General features: G+C 58.7%; 2 protein-coding genes across 10 annotated transcripts in view; one reads left to right on the forward strand and one right to left on the reverse strand.

Moving 5' to 3' along the window:
* Positions 1–288: 288 nt before the first annotated feature.
* On the reverse strand, positions 289–9326 carry BACE1 (beta-secretase 1). Its single transcript, XM_084495558.1, has 9 exons — positions 8745–9326; positions 5945–6033; positions 5554–5770; positions 5201–5338; positions 4942–5076; positions 4525–4626; positions 4241–4390; positions 3978–4149; positions 289–3863 (listed from the first exon to the last, which is right to left on the reverse strand). Exons 1-9 carry the CDS (start codon positions 9309–9311, stop codon positions 3622–3624), a joined length of 1812 nt encoding a protein of 603 aa, XP_084351684.1. The 5' UTR covers positions 9312–9326; the 3' UTR covers positions 289–3621.
* A 111-nt stretch (positions 9327–9437) lies between these two features.
* CEP164 (centrosomal protein 164) overlaps positions 9438–16173 on the forward strand; it is a 37681-nt gene continuing 30945 nt past the window's right edge. For 5 of the 9 annotated variants that reach the window (XR_014685373.1, XR_014685374.1, XM_084495547.1 and 2 more), the window contains exons 1-5: positions 9438–9950; positions 10299–10392; positions 10758–10869; positions 11306–11516; positions 12445–14127. Coding sequence is in view for 7 of the 9 variants with exons in the window: in XM_084495547.1 (XP_084351673.1) it covers positions 10311–10392; positions 10758–10869; positions 11306–11516; positions 12445–14127 (2088 nt within the window). In the remaining 2 variants the exon portion in view is untranslated. The remainder of the gene's footprint in view (positions 9951–10298; positions 10393–10757; positions 10870–11305; positions 11517–12444; positions 14128–16173) is intronic. The other 4 variants (XM_084495549.1, XM_084495551.1, XM_084495552.1 and 1 more) reach the window with 4 other exon arrangements.

Consider the following 16173-nt stretch of genomic DNA (forward strand, 5'->3'; position numbering starts at 1 on the left):
CTGGTGCTGCTCCTCATTTCTTTGTTTGTAGCCTTACTGGCTTCCTTTCTAACGTGTGTTAAAGCCAAACGTCCTCACTGGGGCTTCAGGGGCTGCTGTAACTCCCTCTCCCCCCTAGCTGCGGGTATTCCTCCCCGGGGGCAGTGCTCCCCCCAGCTCCACACTTCCCACAACCCTTCCCTTGGCAGGACGTCTCCCATCACCCCCCCCCACACCACGTCCAGCTGGGGCTGCTTGTGCTCGGAACAGTTCCCCTCTGAGCAACAAACAGGTTCTAGGAGCAAAGTATTTTTGTCTTTCTTTTTTTTTTTTAATGTAATAATTTACCGTGTTAACATTCATTGTTCTTACACAGACGATAGGTTACAGAGTACTGGAGTCTACAGCGGCAGCCTGCGGTAGCCATCCCCATCCCTCCTCCCGCTGGGCAGAGTCCTGCACACGCTTTCACCTGGTGCTTCCTGGTGTAACTCCGGGTCCTGGGGAAGGAGCACTGGGGCGTGAACAAATTTGGCTGTGCTGCAGCTCAGGATAACCAACCAGTTGCAGATTCTACTTTTCCCTTTCCTGGCCTTTCTCCTAAAACACGGGCTGGGGCACCAACCCTTTCTCCATGGATTTCGGTGGGCTCACGAGGTGCTCAGCACCACTTAAAATCTTGCACTTACTCTGTAGTGTTTTCTTTTCCTTTTTTTGCAGTCTGTAGCACAAATTCAGCTCTGCTAGAAGCAGCTTTGCCTCGGGGCTGGTCAGTGCAAGCACTGCCAGGGTACCTACGGCGTGCCTGAATTTGGCCACAGCCTGAATCTCTCTATGCGTGCACACACACGCTTGTCAGCATGTTTTAAGGCAGTGGGCCACAACAGAGTCTCTGGGCTCCTGGGGAGGGTCCTGGGCAGGCACAGGGGTGTGGAGGTGTGTGTGCACTCTGCAATTGCATAACTTTGCCCTCTCGCTGGAGATGAATTGCTGCATGAGCAGAGTTCGGGAGCACAGCACGGGAACTGGGGGCTGTTCCCAGACCCAGCGAAGGGGGATGGTTTAGGGCTGCGTGTAATGGGCTGTGGGGGCAGTTCCCAGGGTTAGGGCTGGGTTGCCTCTTCTGTGGTCTCCTACCCTGTGTTTTCTCCTGCCTTGCTCACGGGCTCCCTCCCTGCTTTTTTGAAGAAATTTAAGCAAAGGATTTCGTTAACAAGCTTGATCCCTGGTGATTACTGTAGGCTTGTAATGCTCCAGCCCTTGTCCCTGGCTGAACTCGGGGCTCAGCTCTGCCCAGGCCCCAGCACCACAGGTAGCTCTGACTTTCGCTTGTGGCTGAGCGTTGCCTGTTCAGTGAGTGAATCTCGCTGCTAAAAACAAAGCACTTGCACGGCCGAGGCTGAGAAGGGAGGAAAGTGAGCGCTATCAGCTGCTCTGGGGAAGGGAGGAGGGGGCTGCAGGGGGGCTGTGACAGAGGAAGAAAGGGAGGGTTGTTCTTTCACTCCGTAAAGCCCTCCCTTTGCTGTATGAACAAGATGAGGGCAGAACTGCCCTCTCAAGTCCTCTCAAGAGGACTGCCAAGCATCCTCTCAGCTCGAGAACCACCACACCGATCCAGCTGTGCCCCCCTGCACCCCTCCGTCCTTACCACCAGATCACTTACACACAAAACTTCCTCTGAACCCAACTCCAGGTCACCTACGAGCCGTGAAGTGCTTCCATCCAAGCGTGCCGCTGCCCAGCAAGCCCCGGGCTTGGGTGGTGGCCAAGGCCCTAGGTTGTGCAGAGGGCTAGAAGTATTTAAAAACAACAAAACAGGACCAAATCCCCTACCGGTGGGTTTGGAACAGTGGCTTTCGGCGCTAGAATTAAAAATATAGCTATATGTAAATATTGTACAGGTGAGAAGCGACCGCTACTGGTGCCCCTGTGTGCAGCAGGCACCTGCTATATACACGCCGTGGTTCCGCGCAGCTGTACTACCAGTGACTTGCAGTGTAAAAAAAAAAAAAAAAAGAAAAACAAACCAAACAACCCCCTAAAATAATAAATACAACCACGTCTTTAAAAAACAATAACCGCTGCAGTCCCCAGAGCCACCTCCCGTTGCCCAAAGCTGCCGGGGGGGCTCGTGCCTCGAGAGCAGGAGCCCGGGTCCGAGCGTGGCTGGTGCCAGGGCGCGAGCGCAGCAGTACGGGGCCGCCGCGGGTCCGGCCGGCTGGTGAGGCGAGGCAAGGCAGCAGCTGCAGGCGGGGGCCACCGAGCCCGGCCCCGGCCCCCCTATGGCTTTCAAACAGGCGAGTGGGCTTGGGGAAGGGGCTGGCGCCGGGCTGCAGCGCTCGGCTCCCTCCCGGCACTCGGTTTCTGCTTGTTCCAGGCTGTGCAGCGCGAGGGGAAAGCTCCTTCCTTCGTTCCCCGTGCAGTCCGAGGGCTGCGAAGCGCAGGGAGGAGAGCCCCGCGGCCCGCAGCAGAGGCTGTTGTCCCCAGGCCCGGAGGGCAGCAGCCACCAGCTTCTACGTGGCAAATGCTGTCGGTGCTGGAATGGAGGTGAGGCAGGTCCCAGAGGGTGGGAGGGCGGCTGTTCCCGTCCTGGAGGCAGCCAGGGCAGGGGGAGCAGAGCCTGGGGCTGGCAGCAGGGGGAGGACAGGGCGGGAGGGCAGGGCAATGCCACGGGAAATGTCAGAGCCAGCGGGGTACAGGAGAGCAGGATGGGAGCAGCCGCTAGGAGAGCGCCCTGCCTGCCTCCCTGCATCCCCGGGCAGCTCCAGGCTGGCACCGGGGGCGAGTTCCCAAAAGCCCGGGGCTGGGAGGGAGGCTCTGGAGATGCACTCGCTGGAGTCCAGCTCACAGGCGTCCCGGGGAGGGGAGCTGCGTGGGGAAGGCACAGCCACAGCGCACATGCACACGCGCACACATCACTACACCGAGGGCCCAGGCCAGCAGCTTCCCTGCGGAGCAGGCTGAGGAGGGCAGGGACACGGGCTGGGGAAGGGGACAGGCATCAGCTGGACTCTACCACACTTGGCAGGCCTGGGCAGGACAGCGAGGGAGAGCCCAGCTCAGCCTTGTACCGGAGCAGAGAGCTGGACCTGGCCCTACCGGGGGCTGCAGGCTGACAGGGTCGCTGTGCTGTCACCCCCCAACTCCCACCCTGGTTCTGCAGGTCCCAGATAAAAGCAGCTGCAACCTGGGGCTCCCCTGGCTGCCCTGGCACATGCTGCTTCCCCACAGGCTGCAAGCACACGCTGAACACGTGCTCGTGGCCGGCTACAGGTCAGCAAGGGGTGGCTGGTGTCAGGAACCAGGGCAGAGCCCTGGAGCACAGAGGGGGATCCTAACAAAGGGATCAGATCTCCACCTGCTCCCCAGTCTGTCCTGCTCCCCAAATGCTGCCCTAGCTGATGGTGACCCAGGGACACAAGGGCCTCACCTCGAGGCTGGCCTGCTCCTGGCACTGGGTCACTCCTGGCCCGCTAGACCCAAAGGGCACAGCGTCCCCTGGGGCCAGGAGGGCTTCAGCTGACTGTCTGAGCTCCCCACGCTGCTGTCCTGCCTCTGTTCTCCAGCCTTCAAAAAAGGACCTACCTCTCCTCGCCCCGCTACCTCACCTGCGGGCCCCGGGCCTGCCCCCAAGCTCCGGTGTCACTTCAGCAAGGATATGTCGTCGGCAAAGTCGTCGTGGTCCCGCCGCAGGCAGTGGAAGCAGCGCCACTGAAAGACCATGAGGCAGAGAGGCAGCATGAACAGGGCGCAGATGGCTGCCATGACGTAGGCGATGGTCATCAAGGTGGACTCGTCCGTCTGCGGGATGTTGTAGCCGCAGTCCTCCATGTTGGAGTGCAGGTAGGGCCCCTCCACTGCGGCCGTCCGGAACTCGTCGTGCACTGCGGGCAGGAGAAGGAAGGGCTCTGCTCACTGTGGGACTGCTGCACGTTCACACCCCTTCCCCCCTAGCTCCCCTCTTCCCTCGTTTTCCTCTCCCTGCTTCCCCCCCTCACCGTGGCAGGCGCTGACAGCGAAGCCGATGCGCTTGCGGGCACGGTCGAAGACCACGTAGAAGCCCTCCATGATGACAGCGCCCATGACGGTGCCGGTGGAGGACTGAGAGATGGCGAACTTGTAGCAGTCGTCCTGAGAGGTGGCCACATCCTCCACCGGCCGCAGGTATTGCTGCACCAAGGGAAGCTCTCAGCTCCGGCCCCGGGACGCAGGGGCAGGGCAGGGGCCGTGCCCACCCCGCACAGCCCGGCGCGGCGCTCACCTGGGGCAGGATGGTGATGCGGAAGGACTGGTTGGTGGCCTCCCCCATCAGGTAGAGGGACAGGACGGGGAAGATGTGCCAGGGCGTGGTGCCGACCTGCCAGCAAACCAGCTGCTCCCCCAGCCAGAAGCCGTCTGGGAATTTCTCCGTCTGCAGGAGGGGAAGAGGAGGTGAGGGGGAAAAAAGCTGAGATGCTGTGGCTGGTGACGGGGGCTGGTGACGGGCAGCCACCCCGCCCGCAGCACCACACCAGGGCCGGGGCTGATTTCGGGGGCCACACTGACCGAGGAAGCTGTTTTGATGGATTTCACCGCAGCCTCGAACACCTTCTTCGGCAGCCGGAGGTTGGTGGTCCCGCTGTCCACGATGCTCTTGTCGTAGTTGTACTGGGGGCAGCACGAGGAAGAGTGAGCCAGACCCAACGCCCCAGCACAGCTCCTCTCCTCCCTCCCAGCACCCGACTGCTCTGCCTACCCCTGCGCAGCTACCGAGGCTGGGCCAGGGCCGAGCTCTGCTTTCCGTGGCTCGAAGCCCAGGCTCTGGTCTGGAGCAGCCTGCTGCCCTCAGCCTCCTTCAGCAAGGAGCCACCGAACCACCGGCACCCCCGGCATTCACTGCCCTGGGTGACTCGAGCCATAACCGAAGGACAAACGCCTCCAGCAGCAGCCACACAAGCAGGGAGGTTCCCCCGTGCCCGTCACCTCTTTGCAGTCCATGTTCAGGTCCTGCCCGTTGACCTCCAGCCTGACGATGATCACCTCGTAGTACCACTCCTTGCGGATGGGCGTGTACCAGATGTCGCCCACGTAGAGCGAGCGGTCGATGCCGCCGATGATCTGCGGTGGGGACAGAAAGGTGCTGCCACCACGGGTCACCACCTCCAGCCAGGGCACGTCCCACCCGGCCAGCCCTGCCCTCGGGGACAGCTGCCAGGCTGGCTCCTCGCTGCACACCACTCACCATGCTGCCTCCCACCGCCGCCAGGGCCTCCGTCTCGTTGAGCGAGAAGCCCGCCCCGCAGAGCTGGAGGGAGAAGATGTTGGGCACCTGGGTCTGCTTCACCAGGGAGTCAAAGAAGGGCTCCAGGCTGTCGTCGGGCTGGCGGGAGGAGAAAAGCAGAGGGAGAGCAGGGATGCGTCAGTGCTGCCCCTTCTGCAGGGGCTCTGCATGCCTGGGGGAGGACACCCAGGAGCTGTCCTCTCGTTGGGACCCCAGGAATCGCATCTCTGCACGCTGCTGAGCAGAGCTGGGCCCACGGCGGTGCAGGCAGCCCCTCCCAGGGGCAGCAGGGCCCCGGCGTGCCCAGCACTCACCCGGGCGATCTCGGCGTAGGCCAGCCCCAGGATCCCTTCCCAGTTGGAGCCGTTGATGAAGAATTTGTCCGACTCAGTGATGGCGGCGATGTTGGCTCTGACGGTGACGTTGGGGCCGTGGGGGATGGTGACCAGGTCCGTGCCCAGCTCCCCTTCCCACTTGCCCTGCGTGTAGGGCACGTAGACGCCCTTCCGCAGGTCGCGGTAGGTGCTGGACCTGCAACGGTGGCAGAGAGCCAGAGTGAAAGCAGGGCAGGGGAGCTGCGGATGGCTGTGGATGGCTGGGCAGCCACCTGGCAAGATGTGAGGCCACCAGTGGGGCTGGGTCCCGGGCACAGGGAGCGGTGGCTGTGCTGTTCTCCCCCAGCCCCTGTCCCCGCAGCATACTCACAGCTGCCGCTGGTAGTATCTCCGGAGGAAGGGGTGAGGCGCAGCCCCCACGGCGAAGTTACTGCTCCCGGTGTCCACCAGGATGTTCAGCTGGAGAAGGAAGAGAGACGGGGAGCTCGGCACCGCCGCGGGACACAGGCTGCACCCAGCACCCAGCGATGCCCTCCCCTCCCCATCCCCACCCCACGGGGCTGCCGTGCCCTGTGCCCCTCACCTGGGCAGCGAGCCTGGCTCTGCCCTCCTGCCCAGGGCATGCCCTGCTCGCCCCTGGCCACCAGGAACAGCAGGGCTCTGTGCCTGCCCCCCGGGGGGCTGCGGGGGCAGTGCTGGGACAGGCTGAGGCCGTGCTGAAGGAGGGCTCGGAGCAGTTGTGCAAGAGAGGGCTGGGTGCTGGAGCAGGAGCCGGTGGCAGCAGGTGCTGCACAGAGCAAACAGCGCCGGGCTCTGCGCAAACACCCTGAGCAACCCTGGCCTTGGACCCTGCAACCGGCGCCGGGTACCCCCAGCTGGAGGGGGCAGCAGCAAAACGGGGTCCCCGGGCTCCCCCTGCCAGGGGAAGCGGTTTGCTCACAAAGCTGGGGGAAGGGGTGCTCGTCCACAAGCCGCTGCGGATCGCTGATCAGCCCTCCATATGCTGAGCTCTGCTCCCGCTTCATTTCTGCCCTGGATTAGCAGCTCCCAGGCAGGCTTGGCAGGCGTCCCGCGGGGCCACGATCCCTGCCTGTGGCCCCCCTGCCCCCCCGGGGGCACTGCTGGAGGGCACCGGGGAGCCCTAGGGCCCGGCCCCAAGGGTTTGGTTCCCCAGCACAATCCCAGCCTTGGCCCTCGAGCTGTGGGGTCGGAGGGGAGAGGGAGGAGGGCAACGTGCTTGTGCTCACAGCACCGCTGCTGGGCTGTGGCCAGCAGAGTTGGTTCAGTGAAGCACGGACAACAGCACCCTGCACACAGCAAGCCCTGCCACGGCCCAGCACCTCCAGCAGCCGTCCTGCACCCCGTGCTGCCCACGGACCCGCTCCGAGCCAGGCAGGCATTTTGTCTGGGGGAACAGCAGCCCCAGGGAGGGCTCCGAGCATCAACATCACCCCTCTGGTGTCAGGTGAGCAGCCAGAGCAGCTCCCCGACCTTCCCCAGGCACCCTGTCACCCCGCGGGTGGCTCTGTCTGAGCTTCCATTAGCCACCTGCTCCACGCCTCGCTCCTGCTCAGCTCCAGGGCACGCGGGGAGGCGTTTCCCTGGAGAGACACCTGAGCTGACGCTGCAGGGAGAGAGTTTTGCTCTGGAGACTTCACCTTGCCAAGAACAAGGAAGGTGTGGGGAAGCTGAGGGCACCTGCGGCTCCCCAGGACCCTCCCCAGGCTCTGCCACGTGCAGCTTTCTGTGCCTGGATGTGACAGCCCCGGTGGGCGCCTCGGCAGCAGCATTTGTGGGGTCGCGGGGGGACAAGGCAGGCAGCTGTGGCTCCGAGCCTCTGCCATCTGTCCTGGAGCTGGCGCGGGTTGCTCTGCTCCCCCCTCCTCCTGGCGCAGGGCTGCATCAGCCGGCGCTGGTGGCACAGGCACGAGCGTGGAGAGCACCCAACATGCCAAGGGACAGGGGCAGTGAGCAATGCGTTGTGGAGAGAGGCCCTGCAGCCAAAATTACAGCACGACAGGACGAAGGAGCTGCCTCGGCAGCAGCAGGATGGTGGAAAGGAAAGGCAAGGAGGGAGGTGGGCTGCACGTGGGCCTTTCAAGAGGACGCACGCATCCTCCTGGGTAAACACACAGCGTGCTCCCCGGTTTCCTGCCTATGCACAAACCTTCCCTTTCATCTGAATCTCTTAATTCCATTAAAACGCCTGGAGGGATTTTGCTCCAGCACGCACGTGCGCACACCCCACAGCCACGTCTGGAAGGAGGCCAAGGCGGGGAGATGCTGCCCAAACGGGTGGCTGTGTCAGAAATCCACCAGTGCCTGGAAACAGGTGGTTCTCGCTGAAATTATTTGGCAGCTGCGACACATGGCAGGATCCGGGCAAGAGCTCCAGTAGGGCTGCATGATGAAATCACGTTTAAAACTAGATTTCAGGAATAATCTCCTTCCTCCCTAAACGTACCCTGCCAGAGCAGAAAAACACATCCTAAAGAGCCACGGACGACACGAAACCACCTCGAGGCACCTGATCTCTGTGGGTGCTGTCCTGTGAGCGCTGTACGAGCCCTTCCAGCCGGGGGAAACTGCTCCTTCTGCTGCTTTTCCCCTTCTGTTCCCAGCAGACGTGCACTGGGAGCTCCCCCCCAGCGCAAAAACGTGCTGGGCACCCGAGGAAGGAGGCAGAGCCCCGAGAGGTGCAGGCAGCGGGGCTGAGCCAGCCGCTGTTTCCGAGCCTCCGTGGGCACGGGGAGCTCTGGCAGAGCCATCCTGTGCCGTGGGCGGCAGGAGCAGGGGAGCTGGCCGTGCACTTGAGGAAATTTGCCCCCCTGCAGGCGTTTCACCGGTACCCTGGGGGGTGACCTCGCTGCTGAGGGCGGCGGGTGTGGGTGTCCAGCTGCAAAATCCCAGGATTTTACCCAAAACGGAGCGGAGGAGCTGGTTTCTCTGGGATGTAAGGCCGGCACACGGTGCTCAGCGCCCCTCCGGACCCCTGTACACCCCGCAAACGGTGCGGGCAGGGCCGGGCCGGGCAGGGCGGCCCCCAGCACACGAAGGACGCTGAGAAACGAGCCCGGGGCTGACGGAGCCGGGGCTGAGCCCTGTGGGTCCCCATCCCGGGGGGGGGCCGAGCCCTGCTGGGGGCCTTTAGGGGGCGGCTGGGCCCTTACCTTCTGCGGGGGGCTGCCCACCGTCATCTCCACGTAGTAGCCCTGGCCGGATTTGCCCCGCAGGTTGTCGATCATCTCCACGAAGCTCCCCCTCCGCTCGGCCGCCGCCGCCGCCTCGTCCTCGGGGGCCCGGCGAGCCCGGGGGCCGGGCGGCGGGGCCGAGCCCCCCCTGAGCGGCAGGCGGATGCGCGGCGGGGCCGGGCCGGCGGGCAGGGCGGCGGCGCCGAGGCACAGCAGCAGGCAGGGCCAGGCGGGAGCCATGGCGGCGCCCCCCCCCCGCCTCACAACCGCCTCAGCGGGCCCCGCGCCTCGGCCGGGCGGCCGCGCCGGGGCGGGCAGGCGGCGCGGGGCCGAGCGGGGCGCCGGGCATGGCGGAGCGACGCTCCCCGCCCCTGCGCCCGCCCGCCCAGCTCCGGACGCCGTCGCCCCGCCCGCCGGCGGCCGGCGGAGGAGTTCCGGGCGCGGAGCGGAGCCGCCCGGCACGGCCCCGGGGAGCGCGGCCTGCGCCGGGCCTGCGCCGGGCCTAGGCCGGGCCGCGGGGCCCCGGGCCCGCCGCCGCGTCGCCATGGCAACGCGCCGCGGCACCCCGCTTCGGCACGGACTACGGCTCCCGGCAGGCCCCGCGCGCGGCTCCCGCCCCTCCCGCGCTCCTCTCGGCCAATGGGACGCCGGGGGGCGCCCCGCGGGGACCAATGGCGCTCGGGAGGGGGCGGGACGTGCGGTTGCCAGGGGCAACGCGAACCGGATGCGGTTGCAGTGAGGGCCCGGGCGGCGGCGGGGCCCGGGACCGGCCCCGGTAACCACGGCAACCACGGGAACCCGGCCCGGTAACGTTGGTGACCCCGGCACCGGTAACCGGGTGCCGGCAGCCCCGGTAACCCGGCCCGGTAACCCCGGCCGCAGCCGGCCCCGGGGCTGCGGGCGGCGTGAGGGGGCCGCGGGGCCCTGAGGGGCCGGTAACGGGGGGCAGGGGACGGGGGCAGGGAGCTCAGCCCCGCTGTCCTCCCTCCCTCCCTCCCTCCCTGGGAGGACCCCAGGTCCCCTGGGGGTTGGTGCTGCCGGGAGCCCCTTCCCCCCGGCCTCAGAACGGGTGCAGGAGTTTGAAGGGATCGGTCCTGGCCCTGCCCTGCTCCCCGTGTCCGAGCAGCGCACAGCCAGCCGGCGGGCTCCATCCCCACTACCGAATGAAGAGATAAAAAGCCAGAAGTAAGTGCAAGCGGCCTTTACCTTTTGTAGGAGAGGCGTGGAAACACGCTGACAAGCAGCGTAGCATCGTGCCCTGCTTGGTGCTGTTAATTAGCTTCTATGCTGTGGGTTGTTCCCCGCTGCTTCAGCCGTGCCCTCTGCCTTTCCCAAACCCCGCCAGTTCCAGCTGCCTGCCCCGTGTTCCCCCCATCTGCATCCGTGCTTGGCACCCCCAGCTCACCCCGTTCCCCTTCACGGCCCCAGCGCTGTTTCTTCTGGGGCTTTGCCACTGTGTGACGAGGAAGTGTTGTTTCTGCCTGACTGCAGTTGTCTGTTGTGATTTTGGGGTTGTTTCCTTCCTGCCGCCAGGTGCAGGGAGCCATGGCAGGAGCTATGGTACGCATCGGAGACCAGCTCATCCTGGAAGAAGATTACGATGAGACGTACATCCCCAGCGAGCAAGGTAGCAGATGCTTGGCCTCCTGGGAGCTGCAGGAGGGGACTCAAGCTTGCCAAACCATTTCTAGTCCTATTAAAGAAATGGGAGCTGGGGAGAGCATGAGCCAAAAGGGCAGAAAGAAATGGAATTTCATGTAGAGTTGAGAAATGAGCTTTTTGATTGGCAAGGATATTTGACAGCTCACAGCCTCCATCTACCTGCTTCACCAGCCTGGTAGGACACTGACACACAGAACCATTTTGACTTTGAGCAGTGTCCTTTCAGGATTGGGATTTCCCATTGTGTCCATAGCTTTAGCTGAGGAAGTTGGCTTGGTTGTGTACTGCCTGGTGTAGTCTGGCTCCACAGATTCCCGTTCTGTTTCCTAGAAATCCAGGATTTTGCAAGGGACATCGGGATCGACCCTGAGAAGGAGCCGGAGCTGATGTGGCTGGCCAAGGAAGGCATTGTGGCCCCGTTACCGCCCGAGTGGAAGCCCTGGTGAGAGCTCTCTGTCAGGAGCTGCTTTGTAAGGTTGCTGGCCTCTCCTGGCCTCCCTGCTGAGCGCTGCCTGTTGGGGTGTCAGAGCAGGGCGCCAGGTGGGAAGTGAGGATAACACAGGCACTTCCTGGGGACGGGGGAGCTCAGTTCTTCCTGGGGCGGTGGAAGAAGAAGAAAGAGGGTTTGAGAAGTTGGATAAGGACGTGAGCAGTCTCCAGGAGAGCTGCTTCCCACACCGATGCCTCTGGGTTCTTGGAGACGTTGTGCTCCTGTTCACTGAATGCAGGGTGGTCACGTTGCCCCGTAGGAATATTTTTAGAGCCTTCAGAAACCCTTGAATGAAGCCATGTCCTTGTGCAGAGCACAGAGCTGCTGCTTGCGTGCACAGAGCTGCTGTGCTGGTCCTTCATGTTCTCACGCTGTGTTTGCTGTGCAGCCAGGATATCACTGGTGATATCTACTACTTCAACTTTGCTAACGGCCAGTCCACGTGGGACCACCCCTGCGATGACCACTACAGAGAACTTGTCACTCAGGAGCGAAAGAAGCTGCTGGCACGCGGCGGTTTGAAAAAGAAAGAGAAGAAAAAGAAAGACAAGAAAGAAAAGAAAGACAAGAAGGAAAAGCAGGCACTGAAGCGACCCGCTGTAAGTAGGCCCTGCTGCCTGCAGTGGCTCTGGGGAGCAGCAGGAAGGCTGGCTGAGGATGAGTGGCTGTGAATTAGGGGGTGATGCTGTGCTGCTGCTGCTGCTTTGGAACGGGAACAGCGACTGCTTGCTTGCTGGGTCACGCACACACAGAAAACTTGGGAAGTTTTGGTTTAGGCGGGCACATCCTAGTGGCTGTGCCACAGCCCCATAATGTTATTGCTGAGAGGCAAGTGGGCCAAGGTGGCTGGCACCATTTGTAGCAGATATTGACTGTTCCTAAGGAAATTTAGACAAATAACCGAATATCCTGGTAATGCTAAGGTAGAGACTTTCCAGCTTAAAAGCATTAAAAACATTTTTCGTGTTAGACTTTGAACCTGAGCTTGGCTCTTGTTCATGACGTTCTGTCTTTCGGACAGGGAACAATTATTATCCTGCAATTGTGTGTGTGAGTGGAGGGAGGGGAGCTGGAAAACACTTGGAGTGCTGGAAAGATTTCTTTGAAGAAGACAATAAAAGGTGCCCATGCAGTGTCCATGCACACGCTGCTGTGATACCCAGGCACTGAACACACGTTTAGATGTGTGAGGCTCTCCTGCTCTGCTTTTGGCAGCTGCAGACATAGCCAAATGCACTTTAGGTCCTAAGTGATGGCATTTCTTTCCTGCCTTCTGTTAGCCAGTCACAAGGTAAATATCAGTGGGGGAAGAGAGTGTTATTACTAAAGGCAGAGACCCAGAAAACCTCAGACCTTCGATTTGAGTATTTTCTATTATATGCAGACAGATTACTCTAAGTGCTCCAAAATTTGCACACCGATTTATATATAAACCACAGCTAATACAGCTGTACTTTAAGTAAGGGTTATATAGATACACTTACATGTAAAGTTTTAGTTGTTATTTGCTAATATTTATCTACTTAGGAAATGCAGCCAGGGATTCTTCCTTCGACACCCTTTTGTCAGATACCCTGTGCCATTCTGTCCCCTGGGCAGGAGAGCCCCGAGCCAGAACCCGATAGCCAGATTAGAAATGAAGGCTTCTTTGACAAAGGCAAAGGGAGAGCATCGTGCGTAACGGATTTGTGGAGGCAGTTTGCAGACGTGTGGCCAAACAACCTGCACCCTATCCTGGTATCAGAGTTCAGCAGGCCGTACCACACCTTAACTGATGCGGTGAACATTTTAGAAAACGGCCCACCTTTTGGCAGCTTTGATGTAGACATCCACCAGGAGCAAGGTATACCTTTGGCAGTACAAGAAAATCTTTGTTCCAGTTCTCCTGACTCACAGTCTGACGATGTAGAGGTGAGGCCAACAGTGCAACCTTTGCATGTGTTAAAGAAATCCTATTCGCAAGACTTTGAGAATGTTAAAACTCCACCAGAATCCCCTGAAGACAAAATCCCGCTCTTTGATGAAAAGCTGAAGGGAAAGCAGAAGATTAAAGACATGATGGATGACTGTGTCCGTAAATCTGATCATCCTTTCTCAGCTGGAGAGGATACAGGAACTGGTGGGGATGTGAGAAGAAGTCCGAGCTTATTGCAAGCCAGAGAAGAAAGATTTTACTGCAGGAACCCTGAAACGACTCTCTTTGATGCCAGTGCCACAGATGACTGGGGTTTGCAGGAGACAGTTGATGCTCCACACGCTCAAGAAGAGCTAAGCTCCCACAGCGAAGTATCTCAGAGCAGAAGTAAGAGAAGAGTTCAAGGTGGGGAGGCTTTGGCTCAAGCTAGCAGCCTCTGCAAGAGCAATGAGAGCAGCAGTGGACCTGAGAGAGAGGGCTCAAAGCAAGTGGAGCTGATGAAACTAGAAGTAGATGCAAAAGGAGACAGCGTGAATGGGGTGCTAGAGAGCCTACCCACGGCCTCTGAAGAGATCGTGAGAACACAACACTGCTTCCAAGGAACAGATGCAAAGGGAGGAACTGATGTGGATCTGCATTCTGCAGTAGATCCTACATCAAAGCATGTTTTTTCATCTGCCAGTGATGGCTCTAACGATGACGAAAGAGGTGGTGTGATGTCAGAGTGTGATAGCAGTGATTTGGACAGTTCTCAGAATGATAATGCACCCCAGATGCTGGGAGTGAGCCATCAATTCTCCTCCCTACACAATGAGTCTGAGAGACCAAAGGACGTGTACCCTATCACAGAAGAGGCTGTGCTGCCTCCTCCCGTCCTGGGATTGTCCCCGTCTCAGATATTAAGTGCTGCCAAGAAGTCAGAGAGAGAGGGTAGCTCCAAGGACGTGAAACTGTGCCACACATTGCAGGGAAGTGAAGAAGGTGCCAGCCCAGAACCTGAACGTGTTAGTTTTTTGGTGGATTCATGTGGGAAATGCACTGCCCAGGAGGCTAACAGTGCTGCAGTGCAAACAGAAGTGAAGGAAGAACATGGCAGGACAGGTCCAGCTCCCGGAGCACAGGGAGATAAGGTCCCAGAAGAACTGCAGGTTCCCCCTGAGAATCTCCGTCAGAGGGCTGACTGCCAGGGGAGCACCAGTCTCTGCCAGCACGTGGAAGTGGAGACGACCCAAACCAGCCAAACTGCTGAGAATTGCAGCAAAATAGAGGTTGGTGAAGGAGCAGGGAGGAACGAGGTAGGACTAAATCCTTTGTGCTGGCACTTCTGTTGTAAACATTTCAGGAGAGCTGAGAGGGAAATCTTGATTTGTAGCTAACTTTCAGGAGCAAAGGGTGAAAGCAGACTGCTGGAAGTTATATAAGGAAACGTGACATTTGTTAGAGTGCTTGTCCTAAAGCTCAAGGGCTAGGATGAAAAATCCTTTGCTCACAGTCCTCCTTGCATGGCAAACACTGTACAATTTACATCCTGAATTAATTGTGTATTAGGACAGGTGCCTTCTGCACTAAAAAGGAGGTGATGGGCAGAAATCAAATGGGATTGCAATATTGAACACAAAATCATCTTTAATCATGGCACTAAGACCCTTTGTTGGAAGCACAACATAAACTCAATCTTTTTCTTGTAAATCCCACAATCTAAATTGAGAGTGAAATAAGTTATATTTAGCCTAATTTTGCTCACTGAATCTCGAGGCCCAGAGCGAGTGAGTTGGTTAAGGCAATACAGAAGCTGTAAATCAAAGCCAGGTCTCCCACGTACACATCCAGTATTTTGACAAATGGTCTTTGTTCTCTCTTAAATGAGAAAAACAGGAAAAAGTTTCAATGAATTGGCTTTCCTTAAAGAGAAGGATTATTCCCAGTGGTTACAGGCGATTGATTTGCAGGCAGGTGCAGTGGAACTGAGCACAATGTAGTCCTTGGACCACTGGTGCCATGGTCTTACGACCCCAAGATGGCTAAAGGTGTGATGGACCATCTGTAAACGTAACTTTCTCCTTCTGTGAATACCAAGGACCCCCAAAAAGCTATTAGGAGCGGTGCTGCCAGTGTCAGAGAGCTGTGCCTACTGTGTGCTCTCTCAGCACATGCTCTCAGGTGCTCTCTCAGCACTTACTGGTGCTGTACACTAATGCCATGGGATATGTTCTGCACCGAGCCTCCTCGTCACTGGAAGAATGCTCCAGGTTGTTTTGTCTTTGTCAAGAAGTAATTGCTTCAAGTTAATAAAACTTACCAAATCTCTTGTTCTGAAAACAACCCCCGCCCAAACCAACAAACAACCACCACCACCAAGCCCCCTGAAACAAACAAAACCCAAAAAACTCAAAACAACAACAAAAAACCCCAACTGTAGAAGGTCACTGTGTAGTGGTAATGAACTGCTTTGCTCTCCTATTGCAGGTACCCATCTGTGCCTCCACCAAGTTGCTAGCTTAGGTTTCTAATTAACAGTACGTGCTAGTGCTCAGTTAGCTGATAGTAACTCTGCCTATAAATACAGATGAACTGCAGATTATCCTCCAAGTTTTAATTAGCCCAGTGGAAGTGAGTTTATCTTTGCTGAAGGACAGCTAACTTCTACTGCTCTACACACATAGTTAATGGCCATCTGGTAGGAAATAATTAGTTACGCCCAGAATATGTAATTTGTTCTGTTACCATTGATGTGGCAGTGACATGGTGGAAGAGAGATCGGTATACATTCATCTCTCTCCCCATCCCTCAGCGTGCAAGTGAATTAACTCTGTTTTTTGTCTGTAATTTCATATTAACACAGAGTACAGGAACTGTGATTTATGAATAAGCATGTGCTCTGCTGAAGGAACAGCACTTGGCTGTACTGGCAAGCTATAGAGAAAATCCTAGCGTGGCTTTCCTTCTAGTTTAACCTTCACAGTGTATCAAAGGCGAGACTTCTTGGGTGGGGAATTCCACAAAGTAAAACAGAACGGTCCCGCTTCTCGGTGAAGATAGCTCGAAATGTCAAGCTTGCATTGTTCAGAGGTGAGGATGCTGGGTGGCTCCCGGGGCTCTTGCTGTGCTTTGAAAGGTAAAGATGTATTCAGGAGGTTCTTACTGATGTGCTGCCGCAGAACTGCTTTCTACTTTCAGCAGTGGTGGAAAAAGTGCACTTCCACTGGTGTGAGGTAAGGAAGCAGCCCAGGTTTCTGTCTGGAGATGGTAATTGCAGCGTGCGGGGTGGAGGGAACTTTCTGCTGTCTGGGGCTTCTCCTTCACAGTGCAGAGTAGCAAGGCAAAGCAGGAAGGGAAGCTGC

The sequence above is a fragment of the Aythya ferina genome (assembly GCF_964211825.1).
Source record: "Aythya ferina genome assembly, chromosome: 22".
Classification (NCBI taxonomy): Eukaryota; Metazoa; Chordata; class Aves; order Anseriformes; family Anatidae; genus Aythya; species Aythya ferina.

Excerpts from the sequence above, each read along its gene's own strand:
- BACE1 (XM_084495558.1), bottom strand. The coding sequence starts at position 9,311 with ATGGCGACGCGGCGGCGGGCCCGGGGCCCCGCGGCCCGGCCTAGGCCC. Across the intron at positions 5,339-5,553 it reads CCTACGCCGAGATCGCCCGG|CCCGACGACAGCCTGGAGCC; the intron begins GTGAGTGCTGGG and ends TCCTCCCGCCAG. Across the intron at positions 3,864-3,977 it reads CGCTGTCAGCGCCTGCCACG|TGCACGACGAGTTCCGGACG; the intron begins GTGAGGGGGGGA and ends TCCTGCCCGCAG.